The sequence below is a fragment of the Monodelphis domestica genome, chromosome X, assembly GCF_027887165.1.
Source record: "Monodelphis domestica isolate mMonDom1 chromosome X, mMonDom1.pri, whole genome shotgun sequence".
Classification (NCBI taxonomy): Eukaryota; Metazoa; Chordata; class Mammalia; order Didelphimorphia; family Didelphidae; genus Monodelphis; species Monodelphis domestica.
In genome coordinates this window covers 4,731,258-4,752,317 of record NC_077235.1, presented here as the reverse complement: position 1 = coordinate 4,752,317, position 21,060 = coordinate 4,731,258, and the positions used below count along the sequence as shown (strand labels likewise).

The following is a 21,060-nucleotide window of genomic DNA, read 5'->3' as shown; positions in this document are numbered from 1 at the left end:
GATGGAGGTGGTAAGGGATGCCGTAGAAGAAATTCTGTCCAGCCCACACTGACGAAGACCTCTTTCTGGAAGGAACTTCTGGAGGCAAAAGCAGGGTTATGTTTCCTGGGGAACGATGGATGCAACTGGTCAAGGAGTAAGTTAGTGCCCGCCGTACCGCTCACCAGTTGGACCATTCTCCAGGTTCAGGGCTTTCTATGGGGCTTTGCCATGTTGGCAGTCATCCAGGGGTCCCAATGAGCTCAAAGTCCAGCTGTTTCCTGGAATGGCGTCATCAAAAACGCCCCAACTGAACACCTCTCCCGTAAAGTGTGTGTGCCTCCCCACAAATGCCACAGCGTAGCTGGGACGGGTGGCCACACAACACCGGTGTGACAGAGGCACAGCTCACGCTTCTGATTCCAGGGCCAAAGGGCCGCCATGGCCTCGGATGACACTGGTGGACGTGCTGATGTCAGTGGAAGCTGTTCTGATGAAGGCCACGTTCTGTGCCACCTCCAGCTTCGAATTCAGCCAGAGGACCCTCAGGAACTTTGCCAGTGCCCTGGGGCCACACTATCAGACTGCCCTACCAGGCAATGAATGCCCTGTGCTTCTGCAAATGGGAAGTGGGGGTGGGGAGAGAGAGCCATCTGCCTGGCCTTGCTGGGCAAGAGAAGGCATAAAGACTGGGCTGACAAGGCCTTCTTGACTGGCACTCTTCCCAAATGGAGGATTCAGCAGCTCCACAGCTAGTCTGCCCTCCCCCACGCAAGAGGGGGAGGAGATGGCACTGGGCAGACAACCGAATCAGTGGGCTCCCTTGCCCTTTCATGTGCAAATGACCGCTCCTTTGAATGCCCTTTCCCATCAGAAGAAACATCATCTTCCTTTTCTCGGTTCCTCCCCCGTTAGAGCCCAGGATTCAGCAGGCCCAGGGCCAGCCTCAAGCCCCGTGGTGTAACCGAGGCCCTTGAAAGTATGGGCCACCTGAGCTCAACTTCTCAGAGGCAAGGAGGGAATGCACTCCTGGCATGGGGAACAGCCTGGGCAAAGGCCTAGCAGTGAGGAGGGCTGGAGAATGGAAGAGCTGAGGATAACTATGAGGTCTCCAACCCCCAGAACAGTGGTAATAAATTGATGGCTACTTTCAGTTTGCAAAGCATTTGTTTCACTTCATTTGTTTCCCAGCCACCCTATGAGGCCAGAACTACAATTATTTCCCCCGTCTTCCAGATGGAGAAACTGAGGCTCAGAGAGGGGAAACTTGCCTGGAGTCACATAGGTGGTAAACATCCCAGAAGGGATGGGAAGTCAGGTCTTCCTGAGTCTACTGGGGGCGGTTTGCAGGAGTGGTAGAGAAATCGAATGGCTTCTGTGTTGGGCATGTCAAGTCTGAGACACTGATGGCATGTCCAACGGAAGCTGTCCAGCGGGCATCAGGATGGATGAAACCTTCGAGCACCACACACATGGAAGCTGTTTCTCCAGCCACGTGCATATACTGGAGGCACTTTACACAGGACACGGTCCTGAGCAAGGCATGGGCACCCCTTGGGCAGGCAGGCCCTGGGAGGTGGCATCACCTTCACTGGTGGGAGCCAGGACAGGGGTAAGGCCAAGGCAGGGGCAAGGGGAGGAGGCAGCCCAGGAGCGACAGAGAAGACAAGACGTGGCAGGCAGTGTGCGGTTCAGGTCATTTTTATTCACAGGACTGGAGGTCCAAGCTTCGAACAGCAATATTTGTTACACTCAAGATACAGTCATGCAGAAGCCATAGTCAATCTCTAGTGCGTCAACCACAATGTCAAAGAAGTTCACATTGGGATCCACCCCCAGCTCCCCAACCCCAACCCAGCCCAGCCCACCTGGCATCGGAAGAGGGAGAGCGGTTGGCGTGGGATGGGACAGGACAAGACAGGACAGGACAGGATGGGACAGGACACAGCCAACTCACATTTGCGGATGAAAGGAGATCCCTGGCTGGGCCAGACCCACGGACCCTTCGAAGCGAAGCCCTTTTAGGAGCGCAGCTGGCCAAGGCATGCCAGTCACCAGCCAGGGCCGGGCTCTTGCTCCCTTAAAGGCCTCGTGTGGGAGCCCACCAAGGATCATGGGATCTGGCTCTCCCAGCCAGGCTTACATTGTACACTCAAGCCACTAACAAGGTACGGGATTCTGGGACTGAGCCCATATGACAGAGGAGCACATAGTAAAGAAGCAGCAGCCCTGGGTAAGGGATCGGTAGATGGGGCTCGACTTTGTACTTGCTGGGTGACTTTGGATAGGTCCCTTCCACACTCTGGGCCCTTGGGTTTCCTCCTCCAGAAAATGAAGGAGTTGAGTGAGCTAGGTCTCCTCTGAGGTCCCTTCCAGCTCTGGCCACTGAGCCCCTGGCAGGCAGGTCCTCCGATAGAAGAGATGACATGCGTCACCCCAGTCCCTTCTCCTGCAGCAGTCTCAGATGCTCTGGCTTCCATTCCCCATTGGCTGAGTACCTGCATCCCTAAGTCATACCAGCCTAGAAGCCCAAGCTGAGTGGAACCTGGACTAGAGGGGGGTCATGTGGAGAAATGGGACAAGCCTCCCCAGCCGAGGGCATGGCCCCGCTTCCTGGATGGAGGGCAGAGACTGCCCATAGCCTGCTACTGAAAACCAGCACCACCTCGCACCCTATGCCCCCATGATAAGTGAGGCTCCTCAGCCACTGACGAGCAGATCTGCTCAGATCCATGAGACCTCTAAGTCCTCCCTCCTGCCCCTGGAGTTTTACCCACCTCACCAGCAAACAGCAAGGCCAACTTGAGGTGGAGATGGCAACTAACCCTCACCCCCTTTGACGCTGGGTTTGAAAGGCTTAACCTCTAGCCCAGAAGAGCTCCTAAAACCTTGACTTACAATTCTGTCCACTGCCAGACTGGAAGGTGGCTAGCCTCGCTACCAGGTCTAGGCAGCCACACCCTGGGGCAGTGCTGTTCCCCCAATGGCAACTCTCAGAATCACTTGAGCTGACCCATCATTATCACTTGACATCCACCTCAAGGTGTAGCCTTGTGACTGGACTCCAAGTCAACAGATGGTGCCTGAGTATCATGAGCAGATGCGGAGCTGGGCAAGCTCCCCAGGCACCCGGGCTGGCCAGACTGAGGACTGAAGGAGCAAGACAGTTTGGAGGAGGGAGGGTTGCAACAGACTGGCAGCTCACCATTGCAGAATGACCATAGTCATTGGCTTCCCCTGCCACTCTGCAGTGCATGCTGGGAAGTCTATTTTGGGCCTGATGCTTGCTAGGGCCAGACAGCCATGGCTAATTGAGAAGTGGGAATGGTATTGGGCACAAAGGTATTGGGCACAGTAGGGAGAGCAGCACTTTTAGACTCAGCCGCCAACTTGGAAGGGCTTTCTGCACACTACAGTGGCAGGTTGGTGTGACTTTGTTCCCTTATTACAGCTGACACTGCTCCAGAAGGCATGCCCAGCTCTTAGGGACCTTGATCAAGCATGAATTCTGGCCCATCTCAGAATCCTTCTTTTCATGGTCATTTCAGCCCATTGCACAGAAAATCTAGCTCTAACCCACTCTGCAGCTCACAACTCAAACCCATGCCTCCTTTACCCCAGGGGGAGAGGGTTTGCATCATTATAGGTCCTTGCCAGCTCAGCCATTGTGGGGAAGAGGACCCAGCAGCTCTTGTTGGCTAAGCCTTGAGGGATGGAGGCCCCATAGGTGGTCAGGGCATGGCAAGGGAGACTTCGCTGAAGGTCAGAGTGCTCTAGAGGGACTGTTCCCAGCAAAGCCTTGCCATGAGGATGAAATCTCCTTGTAAAGGAGCTACTCACTGCTACAAAAGCCCACCTTTCAAATCCCAAAGTTCTCTTGGGGGACCTACCGGGCTTCACGTCACAGAAACCCCACATTCTCCCGAGAACCCAAAGGCCAGAGGCCGTGGATGAGGAGAGAGGGCACGGGAGCGCAAACCACAGACCAGCAGCATAACCACAGAGAACACCAAAAAAGGACCTGATAGGGAAAGGGGCTGGCCCACGCAGGCAGCCTGAGCACTAGCCCAGTGCCTCCCAAATGGCACAAGCCTCCAGAATGGGGAGATGGGGCCTTCTAGAGGCTTTTCGGAAAATGAATTGCCCAGGAGGTCGAGGCATGGAGGGGCAGGGATCCGGGTTAGTGGTGACAGAATTCACATCAATGCCAAGCCTAAAATCATTTGAGGGAGTGAGCAGGGAGCACTCACGCACATGCTTGCACACGCACGCGCACACACACAAACATTGTCTTTCTAGAAATTCTGCCTGCTGTGCTATGCCAGGAGTACTGCCAGCCCATGGTGGGCATCTCAAAGCAACACCAGCCAAACACGCTGGAGTGCCAGCAAGCTGCCTGTGCCAGTGGCATTTGCCATCTGCCAATGTTTACCCACTCAGCCCTCAGGCCCATGCCTTCACTTCTGGGAAAATCAGCCCCACTTGACTATCTGGACTTAGGAGAATTCTGCCTGGATGAATAAAAAACAGGAGCTACTTGCTGCAGGCCCAGACCTGGAGGGGCCAGTGAAGCCCTTCGCATATGACAACAGAGGAACCACCCGCTTCACAAGCTTCCTCAGATCACAGGCTTGTCGCTTGGACCCTCCGGGGCCCTTTCCGTTCTGGGTCTCTGGAAAACCAGATTCCTCTCCCCTCCAACCTCAGGGTCCTGAAAACAGACTCCACCCATCCAAAGGACAAGCACAAGTTTCTGGCTAGCCAATAACCTTGAGCCTCATCATCTCTTCTTCTGTGGCCGGCGATGGCCTTGAAGGGCCCAACACAGAACACCCGTGCAGCCCACATCCCCATGTCACCCGCTGAACAGAGCATCACAGAGACCCGGTCTAGCTGGCTGCACTGTCCTCTGCTGGGCTTCATCTACACTTGGGCGGAGAGCTTTAGCAGCATCTGCTAGGCAATGTGGTATGACAGAGCCCCGGACCTGCCTTTGAGTCCCTGACTCTGCCACTAACTTGCCTTGTGTCCTTGGACAAGGCATTTCACCTCTCTGGGCCTCGGTTTCCTCCTCTGTAAAATGGTGGGGGTTGGATTAGATGAGCTCTCTGATCCCCTCCATCTCTAATGTTCTCTGATTCAGTCAGAATAAACAGCCCAAGAGGCAAAGGAATGGACTTGTTACAGGCTCGTGGAGTAACAAAGACCCTTCTTCAAATCTCAGGAAACTTGAGCAACAAGAAGCACATCTATTAAGAGAGGGATGGAAGTGAAGACCAATGGTAAAGCAGAATTAGCTCAGCAGAAAGAAATCAGAACTAGACAATCAAAGAATCTTCATAGATAGCCGGTCAGTGGCCAATGACAGAGCACAGACACACAGAAATTGACAAGGACAGACAGGCAGGGCCTTGCAAGCGTAGCCATCGCCCACCACAATGACTGACGCCAGACATCATGACGGCCAACCTGTGACTACTGTGGGGAAGCAACAACTCACTAATTCACAGGGAAACATCAAGGTTCTTTTTTCTCTCAAGCCATCTCTACTGTGCCCATTGGCCCTCTCTGCCCCTTCTGCCACTGCCCCCGGGCTGAGGCTCTGGGAGCCGAGAAGCCCTGGAGTCACAGGAAGGACCAAGCCACACTCACCAGGAGGAACTAGAGAAAGAGGTGGGGAAAGGGGAAAAGGCCTTTGCCATAGGGAGGGAGGGATGTTTAAACATGTCATAGGCTACTCCTCCAGCAGAAGTTTGGCAAGAGAAACAGCTCATCGGTAATACTTGGAAAAAGTGTACGTAGCTGTCCAGCATCGTGGAAGGAGGAGCCTGAGAAAATGGATGGCTCTCCCCAAATATCATATGCACACTCATCCATTTGTCTGCTTGGAGGGCGTGCTAGAGATACGGGTTACCGCTGGCCTTTGTGGCCCAGCAGGGGTCAGACAGGACCTTGGAGACCCTAGAAGAACAGCCATTTCCCTACATGCAGTGAGCTGAAGGATCACTGCTTCAGGGTCTCCAAGGAAAGGCCCTGGAGGCACACAGAGGACATTAGTTCATTGTTCTTTCTGGTCAACCCAGGTCAGTATCCCCCCCATCCCCACCCCCTAACACACACACGCACCAAGGACAGAACATCTATCCTTCCACTGCAACCCAACAAGCATCGTATGCCTCTATGGAGACAACTGACATCTATCACTGAGGAATATGAACATGTATTTTCAACTAAAATGGAAAGGAAGGCCTCTCATCAGCTCCAACAGCTACCTGGCAACTCCTTGGCCCAGCCATCCAGTCTCCCTCAGAGGCTGCTCCAAACAAAAGATGGATCCACACACTTTCCTTGCCTTGTCTTCTTTCCTTTGCATATTTCTATTTCTTTGGAGTACAAAGTCCCTCAAACTTTATATCCACAGAGGAAAGCAGGGAAGCACAAATAACAGTGTGGACTTAGCTTAAACTCCCCACAGGCAGTGCTTTCATTTCAGGGGATGGCAGACTGTGTGGAGAGATGGATAGATGGATGATGGATGGATGGATGAAGGTCAGGCAGATAGGCAGATGGATAGATGGGGAGATGGATGGGTTGGTAGGTGGATCAATGAATGGGTAAGTTAACGGATCAGTGGATAGATAGATGGGTGGGTATAGATCATGGATGGATTAGTAGAGGGGTGAGCGAGTGAACATGTGAATGAAGAGTAGATGACACAGACAAATGAATAGATGAATGAGTGCATGGGAGATAGGATAGGTGGATGAATGGATGAGTGGATATAAGTACAACGAAGCCCAGCTCTAACATCAAGACTGAGGTTAGGAAGAAGGTTGGAGGAATGAGTAAACAAAAAAAGAGCCCTACCATAATGAGCTATTATGGTGTCAGGAATGCTCAAGACAGAAATGTAAAGGAGGAGCATGACTCCAAGCAAAGGCTCAGAGAAAAACCCAGCTTGGGCACAAACTCAACTAGAATTCCTGGAAGAGGTGAAGCAAGAGGTTAAAAAGTTTAAAAACATGTTTATAAATGGAATGAGAGTGCTTGAGGATTAAACTGGAAAAGAAATGAGAGATATGGAAGACAGAACTGAAAAGAAGGGAATGAACAGATGAATGAACAGGTAGGTGGATGGGTGAATCCTGGATGAGTAAGTATAGGAATAGGTAGAAGGACTCATGAATGGAGGACTGGATGAGTAGGGAGCCAAGGGAGCCAAGTAAATGAAGAGGTGGATGCATGAGTGGGTAAACGGGTGACTAGATGGGTGGTTGGATGGATCAATGGATAGATGTTTGGGGGGGTTTTGCCTGTGTATCCCCTCTGCCCAGCATGGTGTCTTGCACATGGCGAGCACTTAATAACTTTGTTTGTATTGTTGATGGGTGATGTGCTACATGTCAGATAGGTTACAGCAAGGATTCTTTTTGGATAAGGGCTGGGCCAGATGGCCACTAAGGTGTCTTCTGAGTCTGTGAGTGGGTGGAAGGGAAGAGAGGATGGCTAGGTAGATGGGTGAATGGAAGGGTAGATGAGTAAGTAGATGAATGGATAGATAACTAGGTGAATAGGCCTTCAAAATGGCAAGAAGGAAACCACAGACTAAAAAAGTCTCACTTAACCCTTTACTTCCTAGCCTGAATTCAGACACATTTTATTCTGATGCCTGACATACTATAAATCTTGAGCTTTCTTCAGTAGAAACGAGTTTTTCAAGGACTCAGAAATGCAACTCAAATGTTTTTAAGATGTCACTGAGCTCAAGAAAGAAGCAAGAACTTTCTGTTCTTTCCCTTTTGCTTGAAATCTCCCTTCCTCCTTCCTTCACTCTCTCCATCCCTTCCTTGTAAGAAACCAAAAAGTGCCAGCAGCTGAGTCTTTGGGGAAAGACCATGAAAGAGCGCCACTCATGCCTCAGGGGGGTTCTCCAGTGAAATTGTTTTGGGAACTCTGCTGGAAAAGGAAACAGATTCCCACTGAGGCATGTGGGCAGGTTCTTAGAATTCAATGTTGCTAAATGGTTAACATGACAAATACCCTAACCTGAAACCTGTCTGGGGAGAACCTGGAAGAGGGGAACAGCACCCACAGTCTTCTTCTCAAGAGCCTAATCGAAGTCCAGTTCTCAAAGGGGACACAGAGTCAGCAGCAAAGATCCTGCCACAGCTCACTAGCAAAGTGAGTGCTAACCAGGTCTCTCCTCACCAGATCTTTTTATTATGAAAAAAAAAATTTACAAATCATCACCTTACACAGTTATTGTCAGAATAAAAATGATTCAGCCCAGTCATGGGGGTGGGGGGGGGGGAGGCTCTTCTCCTCTCCCTGGGCAGAGGCTAGGTCACTACGTGACACTATGTGCACATGGGAGGAGTCAAGAGGTAGCATGGAGATCTTTCTGGAGGCCCCCTGGATTGCCTTCCTGGGCGGATGTCCAGAGACAAGTTCAGGGTGGGGACCAGGACTTTCTCCTGAAGCCCATCAGGAACAGGCCTTGCCATGTGAATCTATGCAACCTTCTCCAGGCATCTAGGAACAAGGGAAGTCAAGGGGGGTGGGGAGGCCTTCTTCCTGTGCTTCAGACAGAAAATGGAACCCCCAAACCATGCCCTCCTGAACACACTGATCTTTTGACTTTGAAAAAGAAAAGAAATGTGACAAGCTACCTTTCTCAAGGCAAACGCAAACCATGAGTGAGACAAACCGAGCTGACCCAAGGAAGGAGGCCCCAAGCTCGGGGGTCGGGGTGGGGATTAGGGGATGGAAGCAGGGTTCAAGGGCTGAGGTCACAGATGAGGTCTCATTCATAGCACACTCATTCTGCCTCTTCAGGGACAGCCAAGCCATTATTTTCTGTCTGTCCTACCACAGGCAAACTGAATGTGGGAATGGGAGCCAGGTGGGCAGATGGGCAGAAGCCATCTGAGAGCCAGAGGGGCCCCTTCTTCCTTCTCTAATGCCAAAGCAGACCAGACACTGGGAAAAGCAACAAGCCAGGCATTGGACAAGGAAGGGCATGGGCAGCCAGCCCACAATGGAGAGCTGTTCCTGACTACTGGGGCAGCTGGTGGAAACAGCCAGGAGATGCTTCTTCCTCTAGCCCTGCTGCTCAAAAGGCCCATGCAGCCCTGAGCTGGCTCCAGCTGGCAAAGGTATATGATAGGAGGGAGTAGGGGGAAAGGCTCGATTCCTAGAAGGGCGGGCTCAGCCCCCATGCACTGGGGACATCCAAATTAGGTTTGTCTTTCTGTCTGTGCTGCAGCACAGGTAGTGAGATCCTATAGTCTTGAGGGATCTGGGTCTACACGCGCCAGGGCCAGGGCGGGTGAAGGCCCTCCCTCTCCTCACTAGCGGCTGCTGTTCTTAATCGCTTCTTTTGCAGCAAGGATCAGAGGAGTCAGGCTGGAGAGAGGCTTGGCTAGTTTTAAAAATGGATGCTGCAATAAAAAAGGAAAAGACAGAGCATTATTGGGATGCCACTTCCTTCAACACCATAGGCCATTTGGCTGGGTTCTGTTCTGCAGCATGACACAATGTCCTGTTCATCCCTGTTGCTTTTCACCTGATAGAAGGCCATAGAACCATAGACTGAGAGCTGGAAGGGACCTCAGAGGCTGACTGGTCTAGTCCTCCCACTTAACAGATGGGGAATCTGAGGCCCCAGGGAGGAGAAGGGACTTGGCCAAGATCATGCTGGTAGTAAGGGTCAGCACCAGGATGTGAACCTGGCTCTTCCGACTCCCAAACCAGAATGCTTTCTGCTACACCCTCCTGGCCTGTCTTCCACCCATAAGACCCTTCTGCTTTCGTAGAACGTAACACCACAGAGCTGCAAGCTCAGTCAGATCCTGACTTTCATTGCCTCATGAGTTGAATTTGCCCAGGAGGAGTCCCTAAAAGCATCTCCTTGGCCAAGAACCACCCTCATGGCTGCCAAACTCAGTGACCTTGCTTTTGTCTTCCTGCTTCATTGCTGGCTAAGAAACTTGAAACTCTGAAGACTAGGAGCTCTCTTCGTTGCTGCCTGGTTTGCCTCCTGACCCTAAGCCCTGCTCTGTGCAGATATCCCCCAGAAGTCAGCTGTCAGGCCTCCGTTCTTCTCTAGCTAGCCCCTTCTCCATTCTCAGGTTACAACCACAGCCATCCCATCCATATGGACAATCCCCAGATCTCTGTCTCTAGCCCTAACCTCTCACTCCAGCTTCAGGCCTCTACCTGGAGAGTCAACATCTCCACTTGGAAGCCCCACTGCTGCCCTGACTCAGCAAGTTTCAAAGCTGACATCAACTTCCCCTTGCCCTGGTCTCTAGCCTGCCTTATTCAGTGTGGACCCGTTGGCACTTCCTCTCCGTCACCTAGGCTAGAAGCCTTCAAAGCAAGCTGGGCACTGAAATCAGTGGAAATGGGGCAAAGAAAGCCATCAATAAGTACTTGGCCCCAAGCTATGTGTTGGACATGCATGAGTGGTTTCTGAGAGAGATTCCAGGAGCTTTGGGTAGGAGTCCAGGGATGCTAGCATGGTGTCTGTCCTCTCAGTTGGTCTGTGCACTAACGGACCAAAGGCTAGGCTCAGTGTGGCCCAGTCTGTGGTTCAGGTCTGTTGGCATCAGAGAACAAATAGCTAGTGGTGGCAAAGTCTGACAGATGTGGGTCCCCTGGAATGCAGCCAAAAAGCTGGCACCCAGCACTGGCACTGAAGCTGAATTTGAGTCTCACCACACTCCCCAAAGCTCAAGGAATGAGAGATCCAAGGCCTCAAGACCTCTGAGACCATGAGGCCTCACACTCAGAGATTAACTTGGGCGACAGTGTGCTTTCTCTGAGTCCATGGGGATGCTGGGCGCCCAAGTCACCAAGCCCAATGAGTCTCTTGGGGAAGATTAAAAAAAAAGGAGACCAAGCACAGGATACATGGCTGGAATTTAGGACGCTTGGGTCCTTGGGACGGCTATTCCAGGATGGGCTCCAGGACTATCTTCATAGAGGATACAGGTAGGGTACAGTAAGCAAAGTGCCTGCTCTGCAGCCAGAGGGCCTGGGTCAAAAGCCTTCTTCGCCATGTGACCTTGGGCCAATCAGGTCTCCTCTGGGACCTCAGTTTCTTCCCCTAGGAAATAGAGGAGGAGCTGGGATTGCTGAACCCCTGGGATCCTTTGATGTTTTCTGGACCTTTCCCATCTCAGAAATGGGAAGCAGAGCAGGATAGACTCTAAGACAGTCTGGAAGGTACCTTCTAGCTCTTCTATCACAATCCAAGCTTAGAATAGCCCATGTAGAGGCTGTGGCCCCTGGGGCCTTACAAAATGGGCTTGATGGCCTTTAGAGCTGGACAAATCACACAAGGCATCACAGCTATTGGAGGAGTCCGATTCCCTCCTTTTACAGAGCAGGAAACTGATGCCTGCCCTGTAAGGAAGGGGAAGGCGCTTGACCAAGTTCACATAGGCAGGAAGGGGCCAAATGAGAATTCAAAGGTAGGTCCTTGGACTTCTAACTCAAGGTTTTGGCCACCATGCTGGCTCTACTTAGAGCCAAAAGGTTTTTCTGGAACCAAGGCCCCACTTGCCAAGTAGAATGATATCACGTGATTGTTACTTTGAGCTATAAGTATCTGCAGAGGGCAGATACAGCCCTGGAGGAAAGCCAGGCAAGCAAGGAGGCAGGCTAGGGGGCCCTGCTGTCTTTCCCGTTGTCCTTCTCTTTGTTTTACCTGCAAAAGCTCCTTGGCAGACCCTCGCCGGTCAACATCCATCTCCAGGCAACGGTTTAAAAAGTCTCGGAACACAGGAGAAAGTCGCTCAGGATTTTGGAGCTCTGGGGTACCGTTAGTAGCTATAAGGTACAAGGCCTGGGCAGAGACAGTAGGCATTTAGGCAGGAGGACCCTTCTCCTCCAGGAGCTCATAGGGCACTCACCCCCCCCATGATGACTACAAGGAAAGGTTCTTCTTACTCATTTTAGAGAGAAGGCCCAACAAGACTGGCCCAATGGTCCACAGCTGGCAAAGTGTACCTGATGCGGGCTCTAGTGTTGGCTTCCATTATTCCAGCCCAAACCACCAAGGCTTACTTAGCACATGCTTGTTTAAGTTAGGAAGCAATATATATATATATAAATGAGCATGGTAAAAGGGAGGGGGGAAAAGAACACCATGGTGGGTGCTGGGGATCCCAGAAAAACATGGAGAGGAGCCTGACTCTTCATCCAGGAGAACCCTAGGATCATGGATGACAGAACTACAAGGGACCTCCAAAGCCAGCTAGGCCAAACCCCTATCTTTTCAGAAGAGGAAACTGAGGCTTGGGGAGGAGAAGTGATTTGCCCAAGGTTGTGCAGTCCAAGATAGAGCCAGAATGCAAGCCAGGTCCAGCACTTAGAGGTTTCCTGTACCATAGGAACCTCAGGGAGTTTGTAGGACAGAACATGAGTGAGATAGGAGAGGGGGCCCCTTCTCCTAGCCCTATAGCAGCCCTCCTCCCTGCCCCCTCCTTCCCTCTAACTGTTCCCCCCACCCAATCCATCAATCGATCCAGGAATGAAGACCTCTCCCTTAGCATCTGAAGCCTGCTTGGGCACACCGCTCCATTCTCAGAGGGCTGGCTTCCCCTTCCAGGCCTGCCTGGCTCATGCAGGCACTGTCTAGCCTGACCCAGGTGAGAGACCTGGTTAATACCCAGGAATAGGTCTGGCCCTCTGGCTAGAGACATGACCAGTTGGCAGTGAGGCACACCGCTCCACGGGATCCCTCCTACCTGGCCCTGCTTCAGTCCCCAGGTTGGGGGTAGCAGGTGATGGAGGCAGCCAACAGGCATGAAGGGGAACCATGTGTCCACAGTACAGAGACAGGGCCTCTGACTCAGGAGGAAGCCATGGGAACAGGGCCTCCAGGGAGTCTCTCTTAGCTGCTTCCACGTGGGCACAGGAGCTTACAAACACCAAGGCAAGTCCCAGGCAGGGAGCCTGAGTCTCTGGGTGCAGGTCAAGCCCTGGGCCTGCTCCTCCCTGGAGTAGGGAGCTGTGACCTCTTGGCCCTAGACAGGGCTTTCTCCCCATTCCTGGCCCAGCCTGGGTAAGGCCGGTGCCTGCAAAATGCCCTAGAGGCTGGGCATCCACTGATGTAAGCACTCCCTCCTCCAGTCTCTCCAAGCTATAGCAACTACGGCCAGAAAAGATCATCTACCCCTGGGAGTTGGCCAGCCCACCTGCCACCCCTGGGCCAGTACACCAGAGATGAACAGATTGGCTGAACTGGGAGGGGCCTTAGCCCACTCGATTTAAAAGAAGAGGAAACTGAGGCCAAGAATTGGGCCAAGGTCCCACAGGTAGTCAGTGGTAGGCCTGGGAGAGTAGACTTGCTAGCTTTCATGTGCCTTCTGGACCTGAAATATCCAGTCAAGCAATGATGTCAAGTTGGAGCAGGCCCTCACATGGCGACTGTCCAGGGGAGAACCAGCTTTTGTCAGCTTTGGCCTCACTCTGAGCCCTGGGCTATGGGCAGGGTGGCAGAATGGTGACTCTTTATCCCACTTACCCGCAGTGGATTTTCGTTCAGGTATGGGGGCTCACCCTCCACCATTTCTATTGCCATGATCCCAAGGGACCAGATATCCACTTTCGGGCCATAGGCCTTCCTTGTCACTACCTCAGGAGCCATCCAATAGGGGGTCCCCACCATGGTACTCCTTTTGCTTTGTTCAGGGGTGATCTGGGCACAAAACCCAAAGTCCGCTGTGGAGAAAAGGACATTGTTAGGTCCTGGCATGGCACACTCAAACACACTGAAAGGGACACTTCCAAAGCATGCCCTAAACAGGCATAGGACAGGAAAGCTAGCTCACTCTGGGGTCAGGCAGGGGCTGTTCTTCCTCCTTAAAAAAAACCCTTCCCCCTTCCATCATTGAATCAATACTGTGTATTGGCTCCACAGCAGAAGAATGACAAGGGCTAGGCAATGGGGGTCAAGGGACTTGCCCAGGGTCACCCAGCTGGGAAGTGTCAGAGGCCACATTGGAACCCAGGACCTCCCCTCTCTGGGTCTGGCTCTCCATCCACTGAGCCTCCTAGCTAGCTGCCCCCGTGTCCTTCTACCGCAGAAAATCATGCTGGGGAAGTGGATAAAAAGCTGGCCTCAAAGCCAGGAAGATGTACGGTTCAGATTCTGCCTCTGATACATATTGGTAGGGTCACTTGGGCAAAAGACTTAACCTCTTTCAGTGCTCCAGAACAGGTGCTGCCCTGCCCTGGCATAGGGAGTTCCCTCACCTGGGAGTTCTCTAGACCAGAGGAATCAGAGGCTCAGTCCCTGTCACCCTCACTCCACAAAATGGCTACTGGAGCAGGAAAAGCCAAGCGAAGCAAGTCTACAGCAAAAGGCAAGTCTCTTGGCTGTCACTGACTGGGAAGGAGCAGCAAGCTGGCAGCCTCAGGCCCACCGTACCCAAGACTGGACATTCCAAGGGCTCCCTTTTCTTGGGATCCTCCTGGAATTTGGAGGGTCCCAAGGCCCTTAGGGGCTTCTGCTGACACACAGGGAATGTGCCCAATGTCTCCTGAACAGCCTTGGAGTAGCTTGGCCTGCCCTGGCCACTAACTGAGAGTTAGAGAAGTGAAAGCATTTAACACCGAATCTCTAGGTGGCTAAGCACAGATCAAGCCCCTTCCTCATCTGAGAGTTCCCTATGCCTCAGTGGGGGGCATAAGTATAAAAAGTCCCATTTTATAGATTAGGAAACTGAGTCCAAGAAAAGTGAAGGCTAAGGGATCCTAAACTAATAGCTCCCCATCTCGGCCCTTTGCCACTACTCCGCACACTAGTTGGCCTATGGGGATTCAGAATCCTCTCCAAAGGGGAAAGATTCCGGGCTCTGTGCCACTCAGGGCCATGTCTGAGGTCCCCCAACCAAAGTAAGCTCTGGGTGATCCCCAACTTTCTTGGAGATCTCTGGACAAGGGAGCCAAGCCCTTGGCTGAAGAGTGGCTAGTGTCTGTGAGGGAAAAGTGCTCCTCAAAGGGCCTTCTTGCCCTTGGAGCACCCAAACTCAAATCCAGAGTGGTGGGGAAATTTCATGGGCAATAGTAGAAAACCAGAGAAGTCAGTTTTGAGGAAGAAAACCTGTCCCACTCTTGTGGGTTCAGTCATCACTCAGCTGGGGCAGAGCTGAGAGGATCTCACACCATACTGGTTAAGAAACCCTGTTGGCACAAAGTAGAAGAGCTGCTTTGGGTAGGCCGATTTCTGCTACGAAACCACATGGAGCAACCTAAATGGATGGCCCCTCATTCAGGTAGTGGAAGCTGTTTGAGGGCAGGGTCTGTTCCATTTTTGTCTCTGTATCTCCAAGGCCCAGAACCACACCTGGCACACAATGTAAGTGCCTCCTGAATGGAAGTGAATTGAAGCACCTAGCTTATGGTGGGGTGTATGGGCACAGAATGACATGATGCCCTCACCAAGGCCTGTTATGAGCAAGCTCTGGGCTCCCAGGTCTTCCAGCTTCTCTCCTCTAACCCCACCCATTTTCTAGATGCTTCTTACCAACAGCTATGGCCTTACCCCAAGGGTAGAAGCTCCCCAGTGGCCCACCACAGCCCATGGCTACTTACTCAGTTTGACGGAGCCATCCATCCCAAGAAGAATGTTGTCACTCTTAATGTCTCTGTGGATGACTTGGTTAGAATGTAGGAAATCCAAGGCCTGGAGACACTGAAGCAAAAGCATTCTGTTAGTTAAAAGGCTGAGAGCACTTCCTGGGCCCAACACAATCCCTCCCGCTTTATTCCCAGCCATCCCCAGCTGGGTATAGCCTGGGAGGCCAGAATAACCTGCCCCCAACCCCGGTGGACACACCCCAGCCCCTGTGACAGTAAGAGTGGGAGAAACAGAACCGGGGCAGGGGCCCTCCGTGCAGCACCTGAGACCCTTGGCCTGGAAATAGGAGAAAAGGATACCCTGGAAGAGGTTCCATGTTCTGGTGCCCATGGTTGGTCTGGGGGCCTGTAAGATCCTTAAAGGCCATCATTTCCAGGCTGAGGACTTCCCTACCTTGGGGCACGCCTCAACCTCTTACCTCTCTGCAGACAGCTGCTATCTGGCCCTCATCCATACAAGTCTCTGTGACAACATCGGTCAAAGAACCACCAGCCAGGTACTCCATCACAACCCACAGCTCATCGCCCACTAAATAGCTGTGAGGAATGAAGGAATGGAGTGGGCTAAGAAAGTGGCCCCGTAACAAATCCAGGACAACTGGCTCAGGGCACAGGGGAGGAGGGTCAAAGAACCTAGATTGAAATTTAGAGTCTGCTAATTAGTTGGGCAAGACATTTCCCTTCTCTCGTCTCAGTTTCCTCATCTGTAAAAACCACCGAATGACCCCTGAGGTCCTTTTATGCTTAGACAATCCATGTTCTCTGCTCTAGACTGATGATGAGGTCAAGCTGGAAGGCCAGGTGGCCCAAGGCACAATGATTGCCATCTGAGTAAGACATGAGAAAGAGAGGGGAGGAGCAGAAGGAGGGGAAGAGAGGGCCTCAAAGGCCTTGTGGCGCTCCAGGCCAGGAGGCCATTTTCAATTTAGAGTGAATAAAGGGATGGGCAGTGTACACAGTAGCAGACGGGAAATGAGTCCTAGGGACTCCCTGGTGGTATAGACTGGTCATCTGCATAATTCTAGCTCTTAGGTCCACTGTTAGTCTGAATTATTCAGACAGGCTTGCTACACAGCTCAGATTGCAAAGAACCATGCCCCTCCGAGTTGGAAGGGAGGGAAGGTCCTCAGAGACCGTTCAGAGATAAGCTTGGGGCAAGTAGGAGTACTGGCTCTTGAACCAAGAGATTTGCTTTCAAATCAAATTCCCCTTGCTACAGAAGAGACTGAATGGGTAAGTCCTTTCCCCTTTCTGCTACCAAAATCAAGGAGGCAGGCCAATTGATCGTGTGAAGCGAGAGGGCAGTGCTTGCTGCCACCTATCCTGAGGCAGGACTAGCATCTCTTTGAGGATGGTATTTCCAAAAGCAGCCCTTAACCTGGCAAACCAACTATATTGTTAAAAGGGCAACTTAGAGACACAGGAAGGTCTTGGATGTGGCACAAGGATATGGCTGAGCTGGCTTACTAGATGATGGCCCCTGGGTTTCCAGATGTGTTTGTCCCTAGGACATGGGAGGCCCACACACTAGCCCATGCTGTGGCACAAGGTCTCAGACTGCCACCACGTTCTAAGCCTTTCTCTCTTCTCCAGATGCCACTTGGAGCCCCCATCTCCTCCTCTATCATGGAAGGGTTGGCCTAGATGGTCTCTATGGTCCCTTCCTGCTCTAAGCTCCTGTCTTCAAGCTGATCTTCATCCCAAAGGAGGAAGAAGGGGCTTGACCAAGGGCCCAGAGCCAATGAGAAGCAGAGGCAAGCCTGGGCCCAGCTTGCTTTCCATTCCAGATTCTCCTCCACAGATGACTCCCCTCTTCTCAGAGAATTTCTGTCCTACCTACCAAAGAATGAGCTCACTAGACATGACTCAGCCTCATGAGTCATGGACAGCACCTTTCGGAGAGGGGTCAGCTGCCCCACTTTTTTTGGGGATGCTTTAAAAGCATCCCAGTCAGGAGCTTGCCTGGGTTACAAAAGCAAAGAGCACTCGCTGTGTCCCTCTCCACTATTATTAGTCAGGCAGGAATAGTTGGTGAGGGGCAGGGCCCAGCCTCAGCCCAACTACGTATGGTGAATGAGCTTCCTTGGGATGTGGAGGCTTGGTACTGTATCCATGGGCAAAGAGCCTACTCCCCAGGACTGCCTGTCTTCAGTCCCTCCAGTGCCCTTCTCTGGGGCTGCTCATCTCCCAGGCCTGGAACTCCCAGCAAAGTCAGACAGGGCCCATGACCACTAGGTCAAGTATGGTGCTGGAGCTATCTCACTATTCAGAGAACCTCCCCCCGCCCCAGGTATAGGTTTGAGGCCAAGACCTCTTTCTCCACATGTTGATCAGGCGGCTGGCTACATGGGTTCACCGAATCACAGTCTCCGTAACAGAGGGGAGAGGAGGAGGCTTGGAGTTGCTAAGAGCTGAGTTCAAAGCCTGCCTTGCTCAACACTCACCACTAGCTGTGACACCCTGTGGCAAGGGACCTCAAAGCACTACTGGAGCTTCCATGTTCCTCACTGCATAACAGGGCCAATAGCACCCATCACCCTTGTTGCCATGGTTGTGTTGGGAGGCTTTCTAGAAAGGCTGGCTCTGGTTATGCCCAGCTGCCACCACAGTCCCCAGCAGAGAAGTGCTTACCTGTCTAAATAATTCACAATGTTGGGGTTCTTATTTTCCCTCATGACGAGAATCTCATTAATAATTAATTCCTTCTTGGGCTGCTGTTGGAGGTTCATCTGCTTTATGGCCACCTGAGAGGACATTGGAGAACCAGGCATGAATGTGATCCAGGAGGGCCCCCCCTCCCCAGCAGCCTCTGAAACAATCCCAAAGTCTCTGGAGTGAGGGTTGACACAGAGGCTGAGGCCAGGTGGGCCCCGGCCCCAGGGGGCCAAGGCCGGGTGGGCCTGGGCTCCCTGTGAACTTACCTCTTGTCCGGTGGCGATATCCAATGCAGTATAGACAGTACCTGAGGCCCTGGGGCGCAGGGGAGAGGGAGAAAAGAGCTCAGTTAATGACTAAGGAGACCAGGCCCAGTTGTGTGCATTTCTGGCCCTTTGAAGGAAAAGAAGGGATTGATACCGCTCAAAGCAAAGCTCTACTCATAAGTCCTCCTTTCTCACCTCCAAGGTTGGAGCGAAGCTTCTCCTACCCTGTTCTTCTTTCTACTCCCCAGGCCCAGCCCCCAGAATTGGAGGAGTTGTCTAAGCTGCTATGTGAACTGATACTGTGCACTGGTTCCAAGCCCAGAGTGCTAAGGGCTAGGTCACCCAGCTAGGAAGTATCTGAGGGCACATTTGAACCCAGGACTTCCCCTCTCCAGGCTTGGCTCTCAGTCCACTGAGACACCTGTTTCTTTGGTTGTTTATAGCTACTTGGGGAGGGGTGGGATGCTTCTTCTTCTTTTTTAAAAGTTTATTTAATTAATTAACTGAGATTATTTTCCCACAATTCCATGATTCATGTTCTTTCCCTCCCCTCCAGCAGCCAATGAGCAACTCCACTGGGTTTGACATGTGTCACTGATTCAGGCCTATTTCCATATTATTGATGTTTGCACTGGGATGATCATTTAGAGTCTCCATCCCCAATCATGTCCCCCTCGAATTCTTTTTTTTCTGAATTCAGGGAACTGCCCCTGTTTGCTCTCCTGTTCCCAACTTGGAAAGTTCCTAATCTTTCCCCCAATTAGAAATGAGATTACTTCCTAGCTATGTTGTAATTGGTCTTACTTGATTGTTATTTGTTGAGTTTTTTAAACCCTCACCTTTAGTCTTAGAGTCTATGCTGTACATTGGCTCCAAGGTAGCAGAGCAGTAAGGGCCAGGCAATGGGGGTCAAGTGACTTGCCCAGGGTCACCCAGCTAGGGAGTGTCTGAGGACAGAGTTGAACCCAGGACCTCCCGTCTCTAGGATTGGCTCTCAATCCACTGAGCCACCCAGCTGCCCCTCTATCTGAGTATCCTAAACTCAGTTTCCTGAAGGAGGGCTCCTTTGTCTTAGCTAAGCTTTGTCTCTCCCCCAGGCAGAACACCCCTCTGGTAGTCAAGCCGGGCATGCCAAGGAAGGAGCTAGCTCAGCTCATAGTTTATTTTCCATTCCTGCAAACCTCTTCAACCCAAGGCTGGACTTAACCTCTGGTTGCATCTCTGCACTGAAGAAATCAACTTAAAAGCATGTACGCATGAGGCCCCCAGGTGCATTGGGGGGACTCGCCAGGGGATGGCTCAGCATGGGGGGAGCAGCTCCTGGCCTGACCTTCAGGGCTAGAGGAGGCCTGGGGGCAACAGTAACCATTAGAGGGGCCTGCAGAGAGCTGGAGAGGTTGGCAACAAGCTTTCCATCTCATCTTGCCAGAGCCTCCAGCAGCCCAGGGATTTGTTCAGCTTCACAGCCTCAGGGTCTAGGTTCTTCCTTCTCCCTAGCCCCCCAATCTAGCTAGCTGCCACGTGCAAGATCAGAGATGCTGATCCCCAAGGTGCCCACTTTCCAACCGAGGGTAGGGCTGATCCTTTCCAGCTGGGCAGATCAGAAAGGCTTCCAGGAAAGGAGGAAGGAGCATCTATCCCCAACCCTGACGTATGGCCGGGCCTAGGCAGGTGGAGAAGTGAGAAATCACCCTCCACAGCAGGGGGGGGGGCCAGGAGACTAAAGAGGGCAAGCCAAGAAGAGTGAGTGGCAATGAGCACAAGGTGGGGGAGGCCATACTCCACCATCAGAGGTGTGGGGAAAGTTACAAAAAGGCCAGACTGGTAAATCAGGACCTCAGGCTCCCCTTCTGGGAAATGGGAGCACTTGGCAGTGAGGCCACCGGGGGGGGGGGAGGGGGGGCTGAAAGCATCCCAGGATTTGAGGCTGGAAGGGATCTTGGAGGTCATCTAGTCCAACCTCCTCTTTCTACAGGTCAAGAAGCTGATGCTGGCCAGAACTCTGGCTATTAAGAAATGGGCACATGGGGGGAAAGTGACCCTCTCAGAGTCTCCCAGCTAGTAAGTGAAAGACATGTGGTCTGTCTACCTGGCTCGGGTGCTATCGGCTCTATTCTCAGCACCCACTCCCATGTCTGTAACTGAGACCAGCAGCCCAGGTCCTAACCCTCCTGGCCAGCAGACTTCTGCAATCTTTAATCCACAGTTTTGCTCCCTGCTTTTCTCTGAAATCTCCAGGCCTTCCTCTGATTCTGAGTACGTTGCACCCCCATGGACTCCCTGCTCCTCCAGCCTCTGCCTTCTAACTGTGTCCCATGGTCCTGGGGGTAGGCGGCAGCCACACCGTCCCATCTAGGCTCACAGCTGCTCCTCAGGCTTGAGAGGTCCACCCTCCTGCTCTTTGCCTGCCAACCTCTCATTCATCTTTGAAAGCCTCACTCCAATGCCATACCTCCTCCAGGAAGCCTTCTCTCTCTGCTTACCCGGCCCCCTGCCCCGGCCATCCCAG

At 52.3% G+C, this 21,060-nt stretch overlaps 1 protein-coding gene across 19 annotated transcripts in view; it reads right to left on the bottom strand.

Moving 5' to 3' along the window:
* Window positions 1–1,664: 1,664 nt before the first annotated feature.
* Window positions 1,665–21,060, bottom strand: part of PAK3 (p21 (RAC1) activated kinase 3) — an 81,288-nt gene continuing 61,892 nt past the window's right edge. For all 19 annotated transcript variants that reach the window (XM_056809777.1, XM_056809786.1, XM_056809788.1 and 16 more), the window contains 7 exons: window positions 18,552–18,600; window positions 18,262–18,374; window positions 16,050–16,167; window positions 15,586–15,685; window positions 13,514–13,710; window positions 11,693–11,830; window positions 1,665–9,419 (listed from right to left, as the gene is read on the bottom strand). In XM_056809777.1, coding sequence (XP_056665755.1) covers window positions 9,330–9,419; window positions 11,693–11,830; window positions 13,514–13,710; window positions 15,586–15,685; window positions 16,050–16,167; window positions 18,262–18,374; window positions 18,552–18,600 — 805 coding nt within the window. In that variant the 3' untranslated portion in view covers window positions 1,665–9,329. The remainder of the gene's footprint in view (window positions 9,420–11,692; window positions 11,831–13,513; window positions 13,711–15,585; window positions 15,686–16,049; window positions 16,168–18,261; window positions 18,375–18,551; window positions 18,601–21,060) is intronic.